We start from the raw sequence: 25,218 nt of genomic DNA, 5'->3' as shown, positions 1-25,218 counted from the left end.
TGGACGGTGCGAGTCGAGAGGTCACACCGCGCCAGGGGGGCTTCACCCCATAGACTGGCGCCCCAGGAGCGGAGGGGATGGGACTAGGAGGAGCCGGAAGGAGGCGGCGCTGCGCCCTGGACGCCCGCAAGCGCCCGGCGCTGTGGACTGCGGGGAAGCGCCCTCCTGCGTCACCCGGGCTTTGGACTTCTCCCAAACTGGAAGACGACGGGCTCCTGCTGAGCCAGCGGGCGAGTGATGTCCGCGACAGCGGCCCTGGGGGACTCCGGGGCAGCCTCCCTCGGGCCTTCGGGGGGCGCGCCCTGCCCCGCTTTCGTTTCCGACCCGGGGCCCCCTGAACTGCGAGCGCAGACGCCTGTGGCTCCGGCCCCGGTCTGTCCTGAGCTCCAGCAGCCCCAGGAGAAGCGCACGGCCGCCCTCCAGGCGCTGCGGCCGAGGCTCGAGGCAGGGCTTCTGCTCTTCCCGGGGGGTGCGGGCCCCAAAAGCAAGCCCTGCCCTGCCGCCCCTCCCGCCTGCCTGCCCCTCCCCAACCTGCTCCCTGCCCTGCTGCCCCTCCTATCCCCTCCCCCTGCGGCCCCTCCTGCTGCCCCTCCCCCACCTGCCCCTGCCCCTCCTGCCCCTCTTGCCCTCTGCCCCTGCTGCCCTCAGCCCCTCCTGCCCCAGCCCCCTCCCCTCCCTGCTCCTCTTGCCCCCTCCCCCTCCTCCCTCTCCTCCCCCTTCCCCCCCACCCCTCCTACCCCTCCCAGACTCCCCTCCACACCAGTCGCCAGACTCGGCCGGCATCCAGCTCCGCCTGGGATGCCCTCCGGCCGCCCAGCCCGTGGGGGGGCCACGGCTCCGCTGAGTGCGGCGTGACGGTCCCGAGCCTGGCCCGTGCCTGCAGCAGCCCAGGTCCCGGGTGCAGGGCTGGGGGCTCCAGGCCTGCAAGGGCAGGGGATGGGGTGCAGGCAGCGGGAACAGGAGCCCCACGAGCCAGCGACCAGGTCACTTGCTGAAGACGCAGCTCCATGTTTAATGTTTTCTCGAGCAATCACAGCAAAAACTACAGATGGAAAAAGAGGAAAATAAAAAGCAAAGAGTGCAGCAGAGCGCCACGCGCAGGTGGGGAGGCCGCTCACGGGCCCGCCCGGAGACAAGGCAGGAACTGCCCAGGGGGTAGGCGGGGCCTAGCACCCGGCGGGGCAGAGGGCCAGGAGGCACGGAGGGGTCACCAGGGGCCGGAGGGGTCCCGTGGCTTAGGGGAGGGCCAGCGGGGTTCCCCGAGATCAGAGACCCCTCTCCGGGCTGCTTGCTGCTGGGGGCCCTGGGGTGAGGGACAGGCCAGCAGGCCACGGGTCAGCGGCAGCTCTGCTCCCAGCGCTCTGGCTCGGGGGTCCCCAACGCCCCCAAGGGCGTGACTTGACACGGACTATCCCGGCGCGCGGTTCCCCTCCCTCCCTGAGTGCTGGCGACAGGCCGCAGGGGCACCTCCCAGCACCTCCAGGGCCGTGCCAGGCTGCCGGTCAACAGCACCAGGGCGGGGCGGGGTCTGGCTGGTGCCTCTGCCCGGGTCGGAACCCAAAGGAGGGGATGCTGGGCCGGGGCTGAGAAGCCCACCAGGAAACGGGGCCCAAGGTGGTCTGGGGGGCATGAAACACCCCATGCCCGGGAAGGCCGCCCTGGAGCCTTCTAAGCCGGCCCCCCGGGGCAAAGGACAGACACCGACGTCGGGTGGCAGACGCCGGCCAGGGCTGGGGGCTTGGGCGGCACTGAGGAGGGAGGGGGCTGCAGGACGTCCTTAGAGGTAAGCCCGGGGGGCTGCCTGGCGGAGACACAGCTGAGAGCTGGCTGCTGCCCCGGGACGCCGATGGCCAAATCCCTGCACCGCTTCAACCCTCGGGCCAGCAGGACCCACGGCCGCCCCCCAAGAAGGCCCTCCCGTGGTGCATGCGTCCCCGCACCCCCAGCCCCCCTCCCGTTGCCCACGCTTCCCCATAAGTGCGTCCCTTTAAAAGGAGCCCGTGCAGCCGGAGCCGGACGGCCGTCCCCAGGCCCGCATGGCCCACGCCAAGCAAAAACCACGCGCCCGCCTTTCTCCTCCACGGTTTACTCCGCTCCTTTCTGAGCCTTCGCGACTGGCCTTATTTCCAGGGAAGCGGGGTGGGGAGGACGGGCTCGGGACACCCCCGCCCGCAGGGGGCTCCGGACGTCCCGCACTGTCCTCGCCCGCGGCCCGCCTGGGGACGCCACCCACTGCCGCCGCGGCTGTCCCCGGAGACGGCAGGGCGCGGGCCCCGCGGCGCTGGCTTCCATTCCCGTGAAGGCAGCTTGTCGGGTGCCAAAGCAGGGGGGGCGGTGGCCAAGGGAGTGGGGGGGAGAGAGGGGCGACGGGGCCGGCCCGGGGCCGCCTGTGGGGTGCCTGTGGGCACAGCGGGGGGTGCAGGGCCCGGCGGGGCGCTAGGGCTCGGTGGCGTGCTTGACCAGGTAGCCGCTGAAGGTGATGTAGGTGTCGAACTCGTCGCTGAAGATGGCATTCTCGCGCTCGCCCTTGAAGAGGCGCACCCACACCTCGTCCTGCTCGCGCAGCTCCAGCATCAGGCTCTGGCTCTGCATGATGCTGCGGTCGCTCACCTGGGCGTAGAGGATGGCCGCCTCCTCGCCGTTGCGCATGATGTGCAGGTAAGTCTCCTTCTGGTTCCAGGTGTGCACGTTGAGGCTGAAGAAGTAGATGCCGGGCACGTAGCAGTAGAACCTGCCCGTGAACATGTTGAAGTGGCCGTAGAGGTTCACAAACTCCGTGTCGAAGATAACCGTCTGGTAGTAGTCGTTGCTGTGCAGCGGCTTCTTCCGGCCCACCGAGAAGGCCGCGTAGTGGGTCTTGCAGCGGTCCCCGGGGGCCCCCATCGAGCCCTTCTGCCCTTTGGGCCCGACGTGGCCCCTGGCGCCCGCGGACCCCGTTTTGCCGTATTTCCCCTGGAGGCCTCGGTCCCCTCGGTCGCCCTTCTCCCCTGAAAGGGACAGGAAGACGCGCGCGCGTGAGGCCAGCAGCTTGGGGGTTACTGCACCCCCGGCTCCACGGCCTCCCCGGCACCCGCTCCGCTCTGCGCACGGCCGGCCTCGCGCTCCGCTCCCGCTCTCCCACGTGCCGGACGCGGGGGCGACTTGGCTCCCCGATCTGCCGAGCAAACGGACTCAACCTCAAGAATGTGTCTATTTTTATCCAGAAGCAACAATTCTTTTCCCCCTTCTGGAAAGCCCTGGCAAAGCAAAGGGGATATACGGGTTTATCCAAGAACAACAGGCATCCCAGCCGGGCCCCCGGCTCGCCTCGAGCAACTGAAGCACAGACGTGGGAGCTCAGGGCTGGGTCCCCTGCTCCCCGTTAGGTCCTGCAGGGCCGTGCCGCACTGTCTGCCCGCTGGAGCCGCGGTGGGCCGTGGCATTGCAGAAAGCAGACGCAGGAAGCGGATTTGGCTCAACGGATAGAGCGTCCGCCTACCACACAGGAGGTCCAGGGTTCCAACCCAAGGCCTCCTGACCCATGTGATGAGCTGGCCCATGCGCAGTGCTGATGCATGCAAGGAGTGCCATGCCACACGGGGGTGTCCCCCATGTAGGGGAGCCCCATGTGCAAGGAGAGCCACCCAGCGCAAAAAAAGCGCAACCCCCCCAGGAGTGGCGCCGCACACACGGAGAGCTGACGCAGCAAGATGAGGCAACAAAAAGAGACACAGATTCCCGGTGCCACTGACAAGAATGCAAGTGGACACAGAAGAACACACGGTGAATGGACACAGAGAGCAGACAATGGGGTAGGGGAGAGGGGAGGGAAGGGAAGGGGAGATAAAATGCAGGCCGGGGGCGCTGACCTGGAAATGGAGGCTGAGGCCCTGCTCTGAGTCCCGTGGGCCCCTCCCCAACCCCTCCGCATGGAAAGTACCAGAGCCACGCAAATGGCACGTCCTCCCCTTGCCCCCTCCAGGACCACCTGCTCTGCCCTGCATCCCCAGGGGACCGTTCCACCCGTGCCCTGTCCCCACCCCGGCCGCTCCACCCTCCCCCTCCTGGGGCCGCAGCCCCCTCCACGGCTGACCTTTCAGGATGGTGATGTTGATCTGCGGCAAGTGGAGCGGCGGGTACACGGGCCCCGCGGGGTCACAGCAGCGGAAGCACCGGGAGGCGGGGAGCTCCCCGTCCCCGCCGGTGAGATGGCCTCTTTCGGGGTTCTCTCCGACCCTGGAGGATAAAGGCGTCACAGTGGGGCACCAGCTCTTCCCCCCACTGTGGCCGCAGGTCTGTCTGCCCCGCGCCTTCTCCCTGCCTCGGCAGGACAGCAGGACGTCCGACCACCGGGGCACGCTCGGGCACGATCCTAAATGGAATCAGAAAGAGCCCCCTGGCCTTTGCTAGCAGCAGTTCTAGAATGAAAACAATCGTAGCCAAAAGCCATCATTTGAGGGCGGGCTGGGCAGCAGCAGCTTAGGGGGAACCTGCATTTTATTATGGGAGCGTAGGCCAGGGCTGCGACTGGTGGTCCCCATTGTGGAGCTATAAACCGAGAAAATGCAGTGGAGCAGCCTCTTTTCTAAACGAGAGGGTTCAGCTAGATCTCCAGACTCCTCGGAGCTGCAGCTGCTCTGCCATGGCTTGGCACATGAAGGACCGGCTCTTTGGCAAGAATCAGGAAACAGCTCCATGCTGTCCCCTGGTGGCACCTCCCTGCATTGTATATCTCTCTCTCCCCCTTTCTCTCCCACTCTCTCTCTCTCTCCCACCTCTCTCTCATTAGCCAACTGACTCGACAGGACCATCTTGGATGTAAAATTCCCTCTCAATGGGCCAAGTCCATATCTAACTCTGCTCCCAGTATTACTGTTAAACCCTGAAATTCAGGAAATGGCTCTATGTGCCCTCAACTCCACATCCACAAGCCCAGGACTCCCAGGGACACCAGCCCCCCCCAAGCCCTAGACCTTTATCCCAACCTCTCGTGATAAGTCAACAGCCCCAATTAAGGGGCCTCAAACGGAAACCACTGTCCTGTCCACCAGATGCAGGAGCCAAATGCCCTTGCTAGCCTCCGGGCTGGGCCTCAGCATCATTCTAGATGCTTCCCTGCCCCCCCCATACCTCCAGAATCTGGCCCCCAGCCCCCCCCCCCCCCACTGTCTCTGCCTGACATTGCCATTTTGACCACTCTCCCGGAATTTGCCCATTCACCCTCACCCGTGCCGCCCTCCCGCGTTCTTTCTAGAATGCAGGAGGATTTGCACTCTCCCCGTAGGACTGAGCGCAAGCGAGCCCCCTCACGGCCAGCCCCAGCAAGCTGCCAGGCCCCCGTCCCCTCCCATCTCCAACCTCCCACCTGCCCCCGCCGGCCCTCGCACAGCCTCGCAGTGGACATGCCGTTGCGGCCTCCCCCCTCCTCCACCTGGACCCCCAGGTGCCCTTCAAGATCCGCTTCAAAGGTCACCTCTGGGAAGGGTTGCCCAGACACACTCTACCCAGAGCCCCCTCACTGCCCTGCCCTGCTGCGCGGCGGCGCCTCCCCGGCCTGGCCCTGGAGGCCGGGGACCCTCCGTCCTTCACGTTTATGCCCCAGTGCCCAGGGGACGTCTGAGCCATAGGAGGCACTCAGTATCTGATGAATGAACGGGAGGAAGGAAGGAAGTGAAAGAGAGAAAGCAAGAGAGAGATTCAGCAAAGAGTGGAGGAAAGGGTGGAAGGAAAGAGAAAGAAAGATAGAACAAAGTTAAGGAAGACAGAATTGAGAAGAAAGAAAGAAAAGGAAGGAAGGAAGAAGGAGGAAGGAAGGAAGGGAGAGAGGGAGGGAGGGAATGGGAGGGAGGGAGGGAAAGAGGATGTTCCTACATTCAAATCCAGTCCAATTCCATTGGACACTAAGCATTGCCTGAAGGCTCAGGTGTCCAAAGCTCAAACTAATGAAACTCAAAGCCAGCCCCAGGCCATGTCCTGGGTCTCTAAGTGCCATTTGTTGAACGACAGCTTCATGTGCAATTCTGAACATTCCCTGTACACCTGCAAAATATCCCAAACGGCCTGAAGTCCGTGTACCTGAAGCAAATGTCGTTCAGAAGGAAATTGAATAACTTTTCAAGGAAACCCTACCGTTTGCTGGCAGCCCTCCCCAGCCCTCCCCATCTTCGTCTTGCTAGGAAGGCGGGGGTCGTGGAGGCCGCCTTCACACCCAGCATCTCCCCAAGGCCACTCGTCCCCAGTCCTACCTCCAGGTTTAGGGACGACCCCAGCAGACTCTGTCCAGGGACCAAGAAGAACGAAACCCAACCCGAGGCCTGGGCCGGGAGCTCGTTGCCCTGGTCAAGGACGTGGCTGCGGAGCCCGGGTTCCTGGCGCCACTTCCTGCTGAGGTCTCCAGCGACCACGAGGACAAAGGCCCGGGTCCAGCTCCCGGGGAAGAAGCTTCCAGCGTCTGCTCCGGGCGCCCAGCGCAGACCAGCCCCCGGGGAGCCCGCGCCCAGCTCCACGCGGCCGGAGCCCTCACCTCTCTGCGGGCTCCAGCGGCCGCGGCGGCTCCTTGGTCGCCTCCTCCCTGGCGTCGCCCTGAGTCTTCTCCTGGTCCCGCGGGGCCTGCTGGCCACGGGGCACCCGGCCCAGGGCTGGGCCGCAGGCGAGCGCCAGCAGCAGGCAGCAGCCCAGCGCGCGTCCGCAGGCGCCCATCTTCCCAGCGTGCCCTGGAGGGAAAGGGCCTGGGTGAGGAGCCCGCCGGGACGCAGCCCAGAGAGCGGCCCTTCCCGACAGACGGCCACCCGGAGATGCTCGAAGGCTGGCCCCACACACGCACACGCTCACAGCCACGGTCACACACTCACACACACACACACCACTCATGCACACACACTCACATTCACATACCCGTGCACCACTCGTGCACGCTCACACCCACACGACACTCGTGCACACGCTCACACACCCCCACACTCCCGCTCACACTCATATCCATGCACCACTCATGCGCATGTTCACACATAGCCACACACCACTCATGCACCTACTCACATGCTCACACTCATATCCACACACCACTTGTGCACATGCTCACACACACTCATAGCCATGCACCACTCGTACACACCCTCACACTCACATAGCCACACATCACTCATGCACACACACTCACATGCTCACACTCACATAGCCATGCACCACTTGTGCACACACATGCTCACACTCACATATCACACACTTGTGCACACTCACATACCCACATACCCCTCGTGCATACACTCGCATTTCCACATACCGCTGTGCACATGCTCACACTCCCACGCACACCTTCCCTGGAGCCTCTGCCCGGGCTGGCGTGGCGCCGCCTGTGCCCACAGACCCCCCAGGAGAGGCCGCAGCCCCTGGTCTCTGCAGACGATTCCGCGTGCCCTGTTGGGAAGGTGAGCAGACTCCCAGCGAGGGCCAGCACCCTGCCCGGGGCCCCTGCGCTGCTCGTCCCCACGTCCTTCTCCAGGTCAGCGGGTGCCAGCACAGAGTCTGGAGCATGCGACTTGGGGGCCAAGCCCGGCCCAGAGGACAGCCGTCGGGGCCAAGCCCTTCTCGGCCTCCGGCCTCCAGAACGGGCGCAGGAAAGTTCCCGTGGTGGTCAGCCCCCGGTTTGTGGTACTTTGTTACAGTAGCCCAGGAGACTAATAAAAATGTGTTTTAAGATATATTGATTTTTTGTGCTCTATGTATCTTTTTAAAAAGACAAACAAAAGTAAAAAATTTTAAAAAGTAAAATGAAAAAAATGTATTACACACCCCTCTCTATCACTCTCCATATCAGCTGTCTGTCACCTACCTATTGACACCCACCGAGCACCCACCTCCCTCTGCCTGTCAGGTCTCCCGTGACCCCCAGCAGTCTCCCAGCTACTCCTCCAGCCGCCCTTCGCCCCCGCCTCGGCCTGTGCCCCTCCAGCGTCGCCGTGCTCACTGCCCTGGACAAGTGTGTTAAAAGGCAGACGCCAGCCCGCCAGGCCTGGGGCGGGGCCTCGAGGGGCTGCGCTCTCGAAACGCCCGCAGGCGAGGCGAGGCTGCTGGAGCGCACCCTGTGCCCCAGCGCACGGCGGGGCCGCCCCTGCCGGCCCGCGCCCCCGCTTCCTTCCTCGCCAGGGGACCCCCTGCGTCTCCTGACGACCCCCAGGCTCACCCGGACGACACCCGTGTCAGATACTGCACTGAGCACACGTGCTATTTCATTTCATCCTTACGACCCTACAAACTCATGCCAATAGTATACTACTTTATAAATGAGGAAACAGAGACTTAGGGACCATCCAACCCTTAAGTGGGGGAGGCCGGATTTGAACAGCATAACCTCGGATGCCATCGAAAGCCCGCCCAGACTTCAAGATCCAGCTCCAGCGGCTCATCTTCCCTCGCGGAGCCTCGCCTGGCCCCTCAGCCGGGCTGGGGGCCTCTCCTCCTCCGTGTTTAGCTCTTCATATGCCCTCCTACTGTAGAGGCTTGTTGGGCCTGCAGCATCCCAGTCAGCAGTCCGTGACCTCCTTTGACCTTGGGGCACCGTCCTGCTCACCTTGGACCCGCCAAGCCGTCAGCAGCACCCTGAACTAAACTGGCACTCCACAAATACCCGTTACCCCGAATTCCCTGAAAGTGTTTCTTTCTCACTTTCCGTCTTTCTTCCGTTTTTCCTTGGCACCTTCATAATTACTCTTTTATTTTTCTCTTAGGCGCACGCCAGTTGGAAGGAAAAGAGGTTTTCCTCTCTTTGAGTATTTTTATTTCTGAAGCTAAAATAATCTCTGTTCGTCTTGGGAAAGCTGGGAAGTCAAGGATGGCAAAAGGAAGTCAAAAGCGACCTTGGGGTGCTCCAGGCCGAGGACCCGCAGCCCCGGCGGCCCTTCGGGCTCTTTGCTGGGGGAGAGGGGCGGGCGGCGCGCTGGGCACTGCGGGGCGCGGGGCAGCGCCTCTGGTCCCCACCCGCTGGAGGTCAGTGGCGCCTTCGCCCAGGCGTGGCAACGCTACGTCCTCGGCAATGAGGGGGTGCCCCCATTGAGAGCCATGGACCTACCCGGCCCTAAGGGCGCACCCCCTTGCCTGGTGACCGGCTATCCCTAGTGGGGAAAAGGGGTTTCCTGCGCCTTGGTCAGAAGAGACGGGGGACAAGGACGATTCAAGGGACACGTGACATCCCCGCAGAGGCGGCGGCGCCGGGGCATCTGGGGCGAGGGCGGCGGCGGGCGGCGGGTGGCGAGCCACGAGGGCCTCCTCTTTGGAGCCGAAGCAAACCCAGACAAAGTCTTTCCTTCCTGGACAACCTCTCTGAAACCATTTACCCAGCCCCACGGCCAAGTCAGCCGACGACCTCAGGATCGCTTTAGTCACTTTCGGGCAGCAACAGGATTTCCCAACATCTAATCAAACTTGGCTCGGGATGGCCTTTCAGCTATTTCCAGTGGGACCGAGTCCTCCCGCGGAGGGTGAGGTTTCGTCTCCAGTGAGGTTACTCCAAAGAATGTGCAGGGCACAGCAGAGGCGAGCCCAGAGGGGCGGCTCCGGGGACGCCCCGGCCAATGGCGCACAGCCCTCGGGGACGTGGCCCCACGTGGCCCCGGCTCCGGGCTGCGCTGCGGTCAGGGCAGCCGAAGGCAAGTCCGACGTGAGTCAAGTTCTTTGCTGGCCTTTTCCAGACCCCGTGAAGAGGAGCCAGACTCCAGGGTACTTCCATTCGCCTTCTCTTCTCCCACCCTTGTTCCTGGGGACCGGTGCCCTCCCAGCACCTCCACCACCCCATCTCCCTCCAGCTCCACCTCTTCCCAACAAGAAAGACCCCCCTTGACGGCGGCGGGAGGCAGTAAAGGAGACACCGGGCTAATTACCGGATCTGGAGGCGGCGGCAGATGAGAACTCTTCCTCGTTAATCAGTTTCATCCCGTCACAGACCTCGGCTGGACCAGGAGCACCGTGAAGGAGAGGCCGTTCACCCAAGACGCTCCAGCTTCTTCATATTGGTTGAAAATCCGTCCTGTTAGCGGATGGCTCCACCTCCACGTCGCCACGCCCGTGCTTGGCAGTAAACTCTTGAGCACAGGGACATGCATTGGGGTGTTGTTTTTTCCCTATTTATTTATGTATTTATTGTTTTTAGGTACTGGGGCTGGGGACCTCGTATGCGGTATACTGGCCCCGACCACTTGAGCCACACCGGCTCCCTATTTTTTTTTTTTTGAAAGATACTTAGTGAGTCTTGTCTTGATGCCACACCCGGCCCAGCGCCATCTGACAAACACGCCCTGCAAACGTGGTTTGCTCCGTCCTCAGCGGGCGAGCAGCTGTTCTGAGAGGCAAGAAAGCGGCCGAGACTGCTTGGATGGAGAGGAGCCTTGGGAGAAAATCCAAGCGATCACGCAACTCGGGATCCCCCGGCAACAATCTAGCCCGGGCATGGTTCCCCGACTGCGCACGGTTTGCGCCGCGTTGTTTGGGAGGAAGGTGTCCCGCCGTAATTTAATCTCCTGGCCTCAGGAACCTTACGGTCCAGTGAGAGAGGGACAGACGGGCACGGAAGCCGAGACCGAACGGCGAAGGTTGGTTTAGAGAGTTACATGCTTTAGCGGTTCAGACCCGCAGTCCAGGACACGGGCCACTGGCCACACGCGGCTATTTAAATTACAACGAAAACTAAACAAAATGAAAAAACCCCGTTCCACTGTCACTGTAGCCACAGTCCGGGGCTCGGTGGCTGCACGGAGCTAGAGGCTGCCACGTCGGGCGGCCCAGAATGGGGAGCTGCGACCACTTTGGAAAGCTCACCAGACAGCTCTGCTCTAGATTACAGCGGAGCGCGTGGGGGAGGAAGCCGGAAGTGCCAACGAGCAGGCGGCCAGGAATCTGGGAGCGGTTTAGGACCTTCCCCTCCTGCTCTTTAGCAGCCCCTGAAGGTCCCTCTCCTTTCCCCAAGGGCCACTCTCGGATGCTTCCGGGGCCCCCGGCCGCCTCCCGGGGCCTCATGGTTTCAACGTGGCCTCAGCCCTCCCTCGCCCACCGCCACCCCTTCCCCTCCACTTCTCCCCCCACCTCCCCTCCCCGAAGCCCTCTCGGGAGGAGTGGGCGCCCTGAGCCACCCCCCTCCGCTTTGACATCTGGGAGAATTATCCCAAGTTGACAAGCTCAGCGTCCCCCGGTGCCTGCAGGAGGCGTGTGCGTCCAGAGAGGGGGGCCCATGATGCATCAGAACTTCCAGCACCTGCCATCTGCCGTCCCTCTCCCCGAGGGCCACCCATCCCAGAAGGGCGCTGGCCAAAGGGCTGGAGGGGGCAGAGGGCCTCTGGGCTGACAAACGGCCACTTAAGAGCGAACTGCCCCTGCTCTAACAGGGCTACCCCGCGGGGCGCAGGCCCTTCTTGCCCCTCCCCGGTGCGGAGGCCCCGGCAGCAGGGTGGGAGCAGGGACCCCTCCCCAGTGAAGAGCTCCGGTCACCTGGAGCTGCACAGGGCCTTGCCTAAGAGGGGCCAAGGGGCCGGGGTGATTCCCCCACCCCCTTTTCCGCGAAGCCGCTCTCCAGTTACGAAGGGAGAGCTCTAAGGTCCGGGCGCTCATGTGGTCCCCTCCAACGCGCAAAGCCGGCGATGAAGACGGGTCCTTTGGGGCTCCTCGCGGGTCACCAGTCAAGGTTTCCCCTCATCTGGATATGAGCGAGGCCGGGCTTGGGGCAAACGGCCAAGAGAGGGCAGGCGGGACCCTCCCCAGCCGCCACCCTCCCTAGGGGCTCGGCCCACCTGGCGCGGAGAGCGGGGGGCCCCCGGCACAGGGGCTGCCCGGCCTGCCAACCAGGAGGGGCTGCCGGGCCTCGGCCTCCAGGCCTTCGGGGGCACCTGGCCAGCCCCGCCTGGGCCTGCACGTCCCTCCCCGTGGAAACAAAGGCGCCCTTGAGCCGAGCGGCGTCCTCAGATTCCCTCCCAGCTGTTCTGCCCCTGCGTGGAGAAGACGGGGAGGACAGGCCCGGCAGCCCGCGCAGGACCCGCGCTGCAGGTGGCCTGGCCGCCCGCCCGCCCCTCCGGCCGCCGCCCCCCTCATGGGCCAACGGCCCCGGAGAGACGGGGAGGAAAGAGCCGGGGGCGCCCGCGGCCCCGCACCCCGCCCTTCTACAAGCGTACACAGGTCTTTGCTTCCTGGGGCCTGGAAGCACCCCAGCGTTTTGCCTGGTCTCCCCTGGAAGCTTAGTAGGAGGTAGACTTTGATGCCACACCCAGAGGCGTCCTGAGCAAGAACGGTCCCCTGCCCGCGTGCTTCCCTGCGCTCTTCTCTCGTGATGGCTTCGGAGCGGCCCGCCGACGTCCCCGCCCTCCCCAGGCGCCGGCCCACCCCTGGCAGGCCGGTCTTGGGTCTGCTCCCTCTCCCTCTGAACGGCAGGTCCTCTCCGGGGCTCCAGGCCCAGCTCCCGGCTCCCCTCGCTCCCGACATGCTTCTCCTTACAGACGCCCCGAGCTCAGGTGAGTGCTGACCAGTCCCCAGGCCCTGCCCCGGCCTGGCTGCGGAGCGCTAGACGTGGGAGTATTTAAATTGCCATCAGGGAAGCGGAGGTGGCTCAACGGACAGAGCATCCACCTACCATATAGGAGGTCCAGGGTTCAAACCCAGGGCCTCCTGGCCCGTGTGGTGAGCTGGCCCACATGGTGCGCTGATGCACACAAGGAGTGCTGTGCTACGCAGGGGTGTCCCCTGCATAGAGCAGCCCCATGTGCATGGAGTGTGCCCCGTGCAAAAAGCGCAGCCCACCCAGGAGTGGCACCGCACACGGAGAGCTGACGCAGCAAGATGATGCAACAAAAAAAAACACAGATTCCCTGTGCTGCCTGACGAGAATGCAAGCAGACATGGAAGAACACACGGCGAATGGACACAGTAGACAACAGGGGAAGGGGAAAGAAATAAATAAAAATAAATCTTTAAAAAAATAGACATTAAACCAAAACAAAAAAAAAATTGGGAAGGTACCAGAGATCGAACCCAGGACCTTGTACACGCGAAGCAGGCACCCAACCACTGGGCTACACCCCCTCTGCTAAACAAAATTTTTAAAAATTCCATTCTCAGTCACATAAGTCAAATTCTAAGCGCTCATGGGGCAAGCAGCTCCCATACTGGACCATGCTGCTGATAGAGCATGTCTATCACTGCAGAACGTTCTAGAGCCGTGGGCCCAGCTCTCTTGTGCGCACCTCCTCTCCTCTTCTCTCGGCCAGGAGGCGCTCCAGCTTCTAACTAAGCCATCGCCGCCCCCCCACTCCCCAGCGCCCGGCTCCTTCCCCGTGGCTTACAGCTGAGCACGCAGGCGCCAAGGCCCGAAACCTGGGGGCGATTTAGACTCCTAACTCTCATGCTCCCTGCCCCCCACATCTCACCTGCAGACCCCCTCCCCTGCGACCCCCAGCCTCTGCCACCACTCCCTCCCCAGCGCCTGCCTGGCCCCTGGTCACCAGAAGCATCTCTTAAAAGGCACATCTGAATGCCACCCTCGCCTAAAGCGTTCTGCTCCACCACAAAGTAAACACCTGCCTCTCCCTCCAACTCCGTCACCCCCTCCCCGCCACGTGCAGCCCCCTCTGCAGCCCCCTAGAACCAACCCCAGGCCTGAAAACAAGACCCAGGGGCTCGCCCTTCGGCCTTTTCTGGACATCCCCTCCTCCCTTCTCCATCGCTGTGTCCTCCAGAGCTCAGCTTGGCACCACCTCCTCCAGGCAGTCCCCCTGGCCACCACCCTGATGTGGACACCCTCCCCTAGCGCCCAGTGGAAACTGAGTCTGTGATGGATGGCCCCGTGGTCTAGTCCCCTCACGGACAGTGGGCTCCATCTCCCCAGGGCCCCACGGCCAGCTGGAGTCCTTAAATATCGACCAAACTCCGCCCTCACCTTTCCGGCACAGCCAGCGACAGCCTTCGTCCGAAGAGGACGCCGGGGTCCCACGCTTCTTGCTACGGCCCCCAGCAGGGTGCTCAGACACGGGTTGAAAACATACATCGCTGAATGCGGTACCTGCACACACACGCTCCAGCGTGCACGTGGGAAGGCCACCCAGCTGGCTGCCAGCAGCAGTTCCCTCCAGGGGGTGAAAATACGGACGCTTGGAAAGTTCTGATTCTGGCTTCTCTGGGCCTATTTTCCTGTAACAGTTACAGACTTCTTTCACAGTAAGTGCACAGCATTTTCCACTTAAAAATGACAAATAAGCTCCACCCTGGGGACTAAGGGAGCATTTTGTTTTTTCCAAGGAACTTGTCTCTAGGCATAGAAAAGCAGGATGGGGGAGAGGGGCTCGAGTGGAGCGGTGCTGACGCTAAACGGACCCGGCGCTGAAGTCCCACGCTCTTTCATTCATTCGTTCTAGAAATATTTGTTGAGGGCCTACTACGTACCAGGCGGTGGGCCAGCTTCTAGGGACGCGATGGAACAAGGAGACACAGCCCCTCCCTCGAGCAGCGGGACCCCTGGCAGCTTCTGCGGGGGACGTTTTAGGCCGGGAAGGGCAGGGTGGCTGGGAGTCCGGCAAAGTGGCACTGACCGGAATTAGGCTCAGGCAGGCCAGAGGGCACAGGCTTCCGGGCAGTGAGGGGAAGGGTCGGGTCTGCCTTTGGCACCCCTCACCGGCCGTCCTTGTGCCCGTAGGCTGCTGACCAAGGCACGGCCGGCGGCGTGAGCCAGAAGGAACTGGAGCCTGGAGCCCACCCAGCCTCTTGCCCCAGGTCTCTGCCCGGGTGGGCGCCTTCCCCTTCGCCTCGACACATCTGCAGGGGTGGGGCTGGCGGCACAAGATGCCCTCCTGGCCGCGTGCAGCGGGCTCCCCTCCCGGCCTAGCCAGCGGCCCTTGGCCTGGGGCATCTCTCCAACCGCAGTGAGCTTGGCGCCCCGGCACCTGCCCGCTGGGGTCTCAAGCCTACTGGGTTTATGCCTTTGAGTTTGGGCACGGGCTCGCCGGCCACAGCCCCTTAAGCTGCGCAGGGTTTGGGGCGTGGCTCTGCTGAGGGGAGCAGGGGTGGGGAGGGCCGCTTCCTCCCCACAGGGCGGCAGGCGGTTTCGTCCCATGCCCTGGGAACGCTGGCTTGCAAAGGAAGCTGGGAAGGAACGGAGTAAAGAAACACACCCTGTGTTTGCCCATCCCCTGGGGGACTGCTTGGGTGGGCTCCATAGTAGGGCCCTTGGGGAAAGGGGACTGGAAGCAGGGGTGGGGAACAGGCCAGAAGGAGGCAGGGGCGGGCAGTGGGCTCAGCTTCACCCATCCCCCTTTGCCCTGGCTCGGTGGGCTCGGGGGTGGGGGGCAGGCTCCCTCCCCCAATCGGAGACTGACCACAGTCGGATAAGCGCCACGGAGAACTGGGAGGACCACGGAGCCCTCGCAGACACGCTGGCACAGCATGGGGTGCCCTGCACGCAAGAGGCTCCCCCAGCCCGCCCGGATGCCGCTGTCGCCACCAGAGCCCACCCTGGACTCTTCACAGAGAGAATGGGGCCGAGCATCGGGGCTCACCCAACCCCACCACCGAAGGCCAGTCCCGGAGACCTGCAGGGTGTGGTTTGACTGGCCCAGCCCGACTTCCGGCCTGTGCCCACCTGCACAGCCAGCCCAGCTGGTCGCCTCCCCAGAGCAGCTCCTTTTCCTTCCCCTGTCCCCAGGGCAGGGGGCAGCTGGCACCCAGAGTCCCCGCTGGGGGAGGGGTGGGCTTCGGTCGGTGGGCAGTGCAGCGTTTGATCGAGCACAGCCCCCGGCTCCCACCGGGCCGCCCCCGCCTCCCTGCCTGCTGCTCCTCACTCGGCTCCTTTCCATTTCAAGGAAAATTCCTGCAGGAGCCAAGGAGGCGGTCAGACGCACGGCCCAGCTGGCACACACCTGGGCCCCCTCCGGGACGGGGCGGCTGTGGGAGGCGCCTGCAGGCCTGTGCCCGTCTCCTCCGTGGCTGCAGAAGGGGCCGACGCAGGGAGCCCCAGCGGCAGGCAGGGACGCCCCAGTGGACGGGGGGCTCCCGGTGCCTCCGTCCACACCCCTTCCCCGCTTTCACCCTGCGTTCGGATGCCAAGCCCTGTCCCGCAAAGCAGGCCCAGGCGAGCACCGGGGACTTGAAAGGGTGCCTCCCAAGACGGGAGCCGCACACCCTACTCGCATCGCAGGCAGCTCGCATTGGCGCTCGGCAAGGAGCCGAAGGTGGTCGTTCCTTGCTAAGGGGTCCAGCGCGCCCCCTCCCACTCCCCTCCCCGAGAGGCTCAGAGGGAAGCCGACCTGCCCAGAGAGGGGGCTCGGGAGAGGTAAATGGCGAGCGTGCACCACTGGGCTGGCTGAGCCCCGGCCCCAGTGTGGACCCCCCGGGGCGGGACCCCGGCCCTCAGAGCTCAGGAGCGCGTCTCCCCTGCACCACCCTGAGAGCCAGGAAGGAAGCACATCTTGGGGGTTTTGAGCTTCTTTCCCAAATGGCTCTCTCAAGTGGACAGATAGGGAAGCGGCCGTGGCTCCACTGACAGAGCGCCCGTCTACCATATGGAGGGTCCAGGGTTCAAACCCAGGGTCTCCTGACCCGTGTGGTGAGCTGGCCCATGGGCAGCGCTGCTGCGTGCAAGGAGTACCATGCCACACGGGGGTGTCCCCCGGATAGAGGAGCCCCACGCGCAAGGAGTGCGCCCCACAAAGAGAGCCGCCCCGCACGAAAAAAGCACAGCCCACCCAGGAGTGGCGCCCCACACACGGAGAGCTGACGCAGCAAGACGACGCAACAAAAAGAGACGCAGTTTCCCAGTGCCGCTGGATAATGCAAGTGGACACAGAAGAACACGCAGCGAATGGACACAGAGAGCAGACAATGAGGGGCAGGGGAAGGGGAGAGAAATAAGTAACATAAATCTTAAAAAAAAAAAAGGAAAGTGGACGGACAATCTCGCGCCCTGCGTGGGGAGCGCTGCGGGGCGGGGGAGACGGGAGGGCCGTGGTGTTGGGGAGGCGCCTCGACTCACCCCTCGTGGACAGAAGGCAGATCAGCAGGTACAACCAGGAGCCAAAGGAAGAGCCCTCGGCCTCTGTGATGGCCGAGCCCCTACAGCCCCGAGCCACAGGAGGCGGCCATCCTTCACCCCAATATCTCGGGGTGCCTGGGGCGGGTGGACCGGGCTGCTGCCCGTGGGGGCGGTGAACCGCCAGCGGAGGCCGCCTTGGGCAGGCAGCAGCCCACGGGGGACTGGCCCGGGACCGGTTCCCGCTCGCCCTGCCCTTCTCGGCCCTTCCACTGCCACCCTGGCCCCGCCCCAAGGTTCTGGGTGCCCCGGCGGCCCCCAGACCCGGTCCTGGAGGACCAGGCTCCCGGGGGGAGCTGTGCCGGCTGAGAGCACCCGGCGGCACGGCGGCCTCTACGAAAGCCTTTTCATCTTTGTTTTGATGGATGAGGTTCGAAGTCAGAATGCTTGGTTTATGAGTCATGCTAATTAGAGCGGGGGGGGGGGGGGGGGGGGGCTCTGTTCAGCAAGAACAGAAACGAGCGTGTTCTGCAAAAAATCTTGCTTGCTGGTGCCCTGGACAGGGAGGTCACGTCCCAGGAACGGAGAGGTGCCGCAGGACCCCTCCTGGGGAAGGCAGGCTTGCTCCCCCCACTCTGAGGCTGCGCCTGGTTGTGCACACCTGCCCCAGGGGAGGGGACCCGGGCAGTGGCCCTGTTCAGCCAGGGTCCTCCCCAGCCCGTGTTCCTGCTTCCCAAACCTGAGCACCTTCTCAGGTGTCACAGAAGACGCGAGAAGGGAGCGCAGAAGGCGAGAGGAGAGGGGCCTTGGGAAGCCCGGCCGTCCTCCAGTGGGGGCCTTTCTCCACCGGCAGCTGCCAACCGGACGGGGCCCACCGGCCGTGCGGTGCTCAGGCCCCGGCCTCGGCTCGGCCATGCAGCCTCGAGCAGCAACCTCCTCTGGACTCAGTTTCCCCAGCGTGGGTAGGAGGCACACACGCAGAGCCGATGGGGATGGCGACACAGGCTCGGCCCTGGGGCCTGGCCGTGTCCCCAGACTCTCGGAACTCGTCGGGGTGACCGTCCCATCAGAACTCCCGCGAGCCGGCGTCTGCTCGGTGCCTCATTACCATCACTGCCACTGTCGTTGTCGTGACATGTCATCTCCAGGCTCCTCCGCGGGACAGAGGGGGCGCGGAGAGGGGGGCAGGAGAGGGCAGCGCGACCCTCTGGGCCGTCGCCCCCTGCCCTGCCGCTCGCCCGCCTCCCTTGCCGGGGAATCGGGCGGGGTGGTGCAGGACCACCTTCTTGGGAGCCGCACACGCCCACGGCCACGCGTGCACGTCGCTGGCACTCGATGCTGGCGCTACTTTCCTGCCCCCTAAAAAGCACAGGCCGAGCAGCCTCTCAGGATGTCACACGCTCCCCGGGGACCCGGGGCACAGCTAACCTTTGGGAAAACTCACTTTCTCAGGACTCTTCTCACGGTAAAAGCTCCGAAGAAGGAAGCTCCAAGCGGGTGCCAAACTGCCTCCCTCCCTGGATACTAGATAAGCCAGAAGAGGCAGCAAAAGGTCACAGAGAGGGACAGTTTCCCTCCGAGCCCTGGCACCCGGAAACAGTCCTCAAGTCCGTGGAGGGGCCACAGAAGACCCATGGGAATCAGCCCGGGAGGTGGGGCGCTTCCGGAACAGGTGGCAAGCACACCTGTGGGAGAGCTGGGTGGACCGCGATGGGTCGTGGAGAGGGCCGGGCACTGTCAGCGCCAGGAGCCACACTCAGTGGCTCGGCAGCCGTGGCACGGGACTCAGGACAGCCCCGGGGAAAGGACATTTGTTTTTTCCTGTCCGGGCTGGACCCCTTCCAGGAACGCCAAGGCTGATAGATGCAGGGCCCAGAAGTCAGCGTTTCCTGTCCACGTGCGCGTCCACGCCGGCAGCCACGGGCAGGGCAGGGCAAGCCTGGCCCTCAGGTGGCTCAGGCTGCAATGCCCGGGCCGAGGGGAGGGTTTGCCGCCAAGTGCTGAGGGGGCGCCCGGGTGCGTAAAGTGGGGGAGAAGAGAGAAGCAAGGAAAACGCCCCACAAAAAATGGGGGCGGGGGGCCGTTCCTGAGAACATCTGCCTGCCCAAGGGTCAGCGCGCGCGGGAGCCCAGAGGGGGACAGGCTCCCGCGCCGGGTCTGCGGGCGGGAGTGGACAGCAGCAGGGACGGGGAGCCGGCCGAGCCTCCAGGTCTTTCCGCACCTTTGCCCGACAGCCAGCCAGACCCCGCACACGCAAACACGCGCGCGCGCACGCGGCGCTCGCCCCGCCCGGGCCCGGGGTCCGCTCGGCCCTGCCGGGGGGCCTGGGGCTCGGCGGGGGGCGGGAGGCGAGCGGGGCGGCGCGGCTGCCCCCGCCCGGCCCGCGCGCGCCACGTACCTCGGAGCGGGTCCCGGAGGGCGCGGCGCCCGCTGCTCCCGCCCGGCGGCCGCCGCCTCCTAGAGCATCTCCGGGCGCCGCCGCCGCTCGCGGCCAGGGCGGCGGGCGCGCGGGCTCGGCGCGGGGCCGGGCGGGGCGGGGGCGGGCGCCGGGCGGGGCGGGGGCGGGCGCCAGCCCCCGGGGCCTGGCCGGCTCCGTCCTCGCGCGGCGCCGCGGTCCCGCCGGCCAGAAGCGGAAACGCGGTTTCTCGAAAGTCGAGGAGGCGAGGAGAACGCAGGATCGACAGGGGAAGAGCGAACCCCGCCAGATGTGCGCGGCCGGGAGCCGCCGACGCTCCCAGCGCCTCCCGTCCACACAGCAGGCGCCAGTTAACCCGGTTAACCGTGTGCGCGCCCGGGCCGCGCCGGCCGGGGAGGGCGCCGGCCGCTTCCGGGGGTCTGCGAGTCCTTCCAGACGTGCCGGCCGCGGCGAGCCCAGGCCCAGGGTGGCGCCGCGCGGGGTGGGGGGGTCCCAGGGCACCCCCCCAGCTGCGGTGGGCGGCCAGGAGCTCAGGAATCGGGGCAGCCCACCCTACGGGATCCAGTCTCCAAACGGTACCACAACCGAGACTCACCTTGGGTCAGGGGCTCCAGCTGGGGTCCAGGTGGGCAGGTTTGGGGGAGTCTGTGAACCCCCTAAAACAAGGGAAGTTTTGTGTGCGGGTGTGCGTGGCGAAGTGAGTCTGGCCTCTTGTGTGTACACATGTGGATTTTGATCCGGTGCTTTAACCAGATTTTTTTTTTTAAGATTTATTTTATTGATCCCCCCTCATCGTTTGTGCTCCCTGCCTGCCCTCTGTTGGTTGTGTGCTCTCTGTGTCTGCTCATCTTCTTTTTAGGAGGCAGCGGGAACTGAACCCAAGCCTCCCATGTGGGAAATCATTTGAGTCACCTCAGCTCCCTGCTTGTTGTGTCTCTCATTGTGTGTCCTCATTGTGTCACCTCATTGCATCATCCTGTTTCCTCAGCTCGCCATGCGAGTCTGTCGCATCAGCTCACTGTCTGCTCGTCTTCTTTAGGAGGCACAGGAAACTGAACCCGGGGCCTCCCACGTGGTAGGCGGGCACCCAACTGCTTGAGCCACATCCGCTTCCCTTTAACTAGATTCTTACCAAAGTCTGTGATCCAAAGGCAGGTACCCCAGCCTGGAAGGGGGACAGGGGCAGTGGTAGGAGGTTGGCTTCAGGGGCTGTGGAATTTCCCGGTCTCCCGCTCCTTGACATGGAAAATGGACATTTTCTCCATCTTACACAAATGTTCTAACGAGCTGCTAAGCCCCACCCCCCAACCCCACAGCTGCCCTCGGCTTCTCCAGAGCTGTCGCCAGTCGCAGCCCAGGCTCCAAACCCAAATTCTGAGCCAGACGGGCTTGTGCTGGGATCATGTTAGTAGAAGAGGAAGGATCTGGAAGGGGAGACAGATCTCTGCTGCGAGAACTGTTTTCCACTGCTTTACCCTCTTCCTGACCTCCCGCCCGGGTTCTCCCCGGCCTGCCCCCGAGGAGGGTGTCGTTCCTGGTTTTGTCATCGCATCGCCAATGGCCCCTCTCTGGCTACACCTGGACAGATGTGAAAGTGGGGATGTGGCTTGGGGTGTCCCAGGCCAGGTGAAGAGGCCATGCCTCCCGATGGCTCATCTAGGAACGCCTTTCCTCTGCCACCGCTCACACCACCCAGGGCCCGCCACCCAAAGAGAGAAGGGAGAAGATGCCATGGAGGCCTCTCGTGGCCGCTGTGGAGAGACCACGGAAGTCACATGCGTTAGAGACGCAGTTTCCGCTGCTTTGGAAGACTTGGGGACCGCGCGTGCCCTCTGGCACACTTGTCTGAGGCTTGGCAAAACCCACCTCCCTGGTAGCTTATCACGCCGGAAAACCCAGGGAAGAGCTCTTCTGCGTTCCTGCAGGAACGTGAGGAAGTTCCGCAGTCGACAAGGGAAAGGCGCAGGCACAAGTCGCCTTCCCTGCGCCACAGTGTCCTCACGCAGCCTCCCCAGCAGGAAGCGCAGCGACCGCCGCCCGCAGGCCAGGCTACACCTTCACACGGCCCCGCGGCCTTCGACTGGACGCTGGCAAATGCAGGCTTTTCTCGGGGTTCTTATGAACTGGAAACTTCCCGGATGCAAGAGGCAACTCAGGTATGGGGACGCACCAAGAGCAAAACCTAGTGCAAAATGCTGGGCGCAGCCTGGAAGGGGAAGCGAGCGGAAGCGGAGGCTGTGATCCTCCCTTGAGCCCTCGCGCGAGGGCTGTGTGTCGAGGAACCTTCCCTTTGAGACGATTCCAAGACGTGAACCCAGAGCCCAGCCCACAGCAGGGCCCCCCGCCGGCCGCCCCTCTGCAGCAGGCCGGTTCTGGCAGGCGGGGCATTCGCTGCCTGGAGCTTGCTGGAATAACGGGCCGCAAAAGGCTGAAAGGAGCAGACGTGGATTCTCGCCGTTCTGGAGACCAGAAGTCCAGAGCCAAGGGGTCCACAGGGCGGCCCTCCCTGAGACCTGGAGGGGAGCGCCATGCTGGCCGCGTCCCAGTGTCGGTGGCCTTGGCGGCCCTCCGTGTCCCCGCCCTCCACTATCCCTTGGCCTTCTCTCTGGGTCTGCTAATTCCCCATCTGACCAGTGAGACAGGCTGTGGTCCTACCTGGTGTCAGGGAGATGCTTTCATCACATGGGCCATCTTACCCCCGGGGCTCGGGGCCAGCACCCCTTCATCAGACCCCGAGCCTGCCGGGGAATGAAGGAAGGCCTTTCATGGTCCCCCAACAGCTCAGGTCGCAGTTTCCTGCCAAACTGGTTTGTGCCAAATTTAGGGGAAAACTAAGCTTCAGAGATTTTTGTGCTTTTGGGATTTGGGATAAGGGATCAGGAATCTGTAATTTCTCACACGGTTGATAAAAGGGTACATTAGAAGATACAAAGGGCTAGAAGAGAAGCCGTAACCACCATTACGGTAGCATCTTCTTTCTTCCGTTCTATTGGGCGGAGCCCCCTTTATCTCCCAAGAGATTAGAAGAGGGATTACTCATTTTTTCTTGAGGCAGAAACTGGAGCAAGGGGGAGGGGAAGGGGGTTACACTAAATGTAGCAATGGCAGCCTGGGATTTCCCAAGACATGGGCGCGAGGCGGAAGGTTCGGTGTCCTGAGACGTCGCAGAGGATGGAACGGAGCCCTGAGCCAGCGAAGGGACGCCACCACAAGCACGGGTCATGCCAACAGGCAGGTGGGCGAAGGCTCCCGAGGCCAGGCTCCCAGATGAAAGAAATGAAATATTTCATCAACCCCGAGAGCTTGCCAGGTTCCTGATGCCCTTTGTCACCAAATTCATTACTGCTTGAAAATTCCAAGTACGGAAGACGAGCATCTGGCGAGGCAGGGGCGTTCTTGCCCGCTGCTTGATTTCCTTCCGCGGTCGGCAGTAGCTCCGCCAAACAGCCTGAGGCAGAAGGATCTCTGTTTAGCCAATACCCAGGACAAGAGTCCTCATAAAAAAACGACTTCAACAAATGAAACAGAAAATAGCAGCAGCTCCTGGGGGAGATTTCATCAGCTCTGAGATGGGTCTGAGCTCAAAGCTAACGGGAAATTCAAGCTCCCCCAGGTCTCTCCCTTAGACCCCCAAATGAGCAGTAAGCCAAGCCTCCCGGGGGAGGCTGTTTGAGCTGGCGCCCTAAAGCCTTCCTGAGTATTCCCAACTGGATCCATATCCCCGGGCAAGGGCAGCTCCCTGGGATGGAAAGCCCCAGGACTCACAAGGAAGGGAACACTCCCTGGAAGCCCGGGTGGAGGAGGCTGTATGTTTCATGTCCTCCCAACTGGGCCTTCCTTCGCTGTCCCTGGACGTGCTACTCACTGGTTCTGCTTTCTCATCGCTGGGAGAAGCGATTTGACCCCAGTTAAGGTCCACCAGACACGGTTCCAGATAAGCAGAGCATGTTAGTGAGGCTCTGGGGTTTTTCCAACTGCAGCCCCAACCTCCTGCCTTTCCCAGCTATTTTGGGCTGGGCTGCCCGGCTGTCCCACAAGGGCAGAGCGCGGTATTGCAAACTCGAATTCCATTCCGAAGGGTAGCGCGGAGGCTGAGACCGTGGCCTCCCGCTGCCAAGGGGTGGGGGCGGGGAGCGTCTCCGTGGAGATTTGGAGCAGGAGCCGAGATGGAAAAGTGGAAACTTGGCAGCCAGAGCCAGCCTCGCTGGCCGTGGGCCCGCGTTCCCTCGCTTCTGGACGGCAGTGCCCACGATCGGGGAGGTTCCAGGAGGACTGCGGCTGGTGGCTGCAAGGATGGGACAGGCTAATCCGCTTCTTTGTGGTGCTCACACCTGGAGGGGACCTCGAGAATGAGCCCTTCCAGGAAAGCCAAGGGACAGGAAGCTCCCCGCAGAGTCTTTTGCCTTTGACCTGCTCCGCAGCTCTGATCCAGCCATCTACACCCCCTCTGCCCCTGTTTCTCCAGCTCTAAATGCTTCCTCCCCTGTGCTGGTAAAGAATCCTTTAGGCTGCACAGAGATAGGCATAGACCGGAGAATGATTCACTATTTTGCTTGATAAATACAATGGGAGGGCCCCCTGGTGGACTGCACGCTCTAAGCACATAACTAGGACGTGAACGGGTGAATGAATGAGTGAGGTCAACACAGGAATGAAAGGCTAAAGGAAGCAGCATGGAGGCTTTGAAGCAGAGCCATAAGAGCAAAAGGAGGGGAGAATTTCCAGAAGGCCAACTCCAGAGACATCTCCAGGCGCACCTTCTCTGGAAGGCCGTGTCTATTCACCTGAATAGGAAAATACCCTCCGTGCAGTCTTTCTCCTCGGCATTTATCCTACAGGTGGACCTACAGTTGTGCTCCAACAAATAAGTTCAAGGACATCCTCTAAAGCAGTGCTGCATTATAAAACACTCATAACTATCCCAAAAGAACCTCATTAGGACCCTGGTAAAGCACTCCCAGCCCATCCGCAGCGTGGAGTGCCACCGGCCCTTTCAAAGAACGACGCTTCTCTCTGCCTAATGACGTGGAACAATCTTCATGTTCTGAAGGGAGAAATTACAAAATTCATGGAAAAACATTAAAGAAAACTTAAATAAATGGAAAAGTAAAACATGTCCTGGGGCAGAAGTCTGAATATCATAAAAATCTCAATTCTCCCCCACTTGAGCTACAGATTCAATGCACTTCCATTCAAAATCTCAAAAGGGGATTGGGAGAGAAACTTGTCTTACCACATATGAAGGCTTATTATAAAGAAATCATAATTAAGGCAGCAGTACCGGAGCAGATAAGGATAATGATATCCATACAATATATAATAGGAGCAGATAAGGATAATGATATCCATACAATATATAATAGGAAGTCCCAAAACAAATATATATTACTATGTATACAGATATATACCACCACACCATGGAGCCTAGAGTGATTACAACTGAAAATGGGAGGATTGCATCCAGCATCCAGGTGGAATCTGAGCCTCCTCTTGACATAAAGGTGCAATGGACACAACCAAACCAGTGTCCACATAGAAGAGGTGGCATTGGATTGGGAAAAGTGGACATAATGGACAAAGGGTATGGGGAAAGGCAGGAAGAGATGAGAGGTGGAGGCGTCTTCGGGACATGGAGCTGCCCTGGATGGTGCTTCAGAGGTAATCACCGGACATTGTAAATCCTCACAGGGCCTACATGATGGAATAGAGGAGAGTATGGGCCATGATGTGAACCAATGTATATGAGGTGCAGAGGTGCCCAAAGATGTACTTACCAAATCCAATGGATGTGTCAGGATGATGGGAACGAGTGTTGTTGGGGGGGGGGGAGAGG

The 25,218-nt window shown here is 62.4% G+C and overlaps 1 protein-coding gene across 1 annotated transcript; it reads right to left on the bottom strand.

Moving 5' to 3' along the window:
• Positions 1 to 992: 992 nt before the first annotated feature.
• Positions 993 to 19,463, bottom strand: C1QTNF1 (C1q and TNF related 1). Its single transcript, XM_004460450.4, has 4 exons — positions 19,368 to 19,463; positions 6,503 to 6,692; positions 4,073 to 4,215; positions 993 to 2,987 (listed from the first exon to the last, which is right to left on the bottom strand). The coding sequence occupies exons 2-4, from the start codon at positions 6,676 to 6,678 to the stop codon at positions 2,437 to 2,439; spliced, it is 870 nt and encodes a 289-aa protein (XP_004460507.1). The 5' UTR covers positions 6,679 to 6,692; positions 19,368 to 19,463; the 3' UTR covers positions 993 to 2,436.
• Positions 19,464 to 25,218: the final 5,755 nt, after the last annotated feature.

This window comes from Dasypus novemcinctus, chromosome 21, assembly GCF_030445035.2.
Source record: "Dasypus novemcinctus isolate mDasNov1 chromosome 21, mDasNov1.1.hap2, whole genome shotgun sequence".
NCBI lineage: Eukaryota > Metazoa > Chordata > Mammalia > Cingulata > Dasypodidae > Dasypus > Dasypus novemcinctus.
The sequence above is the reverse complement of the archived record's forward strand: the minus strand, read 5'-3'. Positions and strand labels throughout refer to the sequence as shown.

Excerpts from the sequence above, each read along its gene's own strand:
- C1QTNF1 (XM_004460450.4), bottom strand. The coding sequence starts at position 6,678 with ATGGGCGCCTGCGGACGCGCGCTGGGCTGCTGCCTGCTGCTGGCGCTC. Across the intron at positions 4,216-6,502 it reads CCGCTGGAGCCCGCAGAGAG|GGTCGGAGAGAACCCCGAAA; the intron begins GTGAGGGCTCCG and ends TTTATCCTCCAG. Across the intron at positions 2,988-4,072 it reads CAACATCACCATCCTGAAAG|GGGAGAAGGGCGACCGAGGG; the intron begins GTCAGCCGTGGA and ends TGTCCCTTTCAG.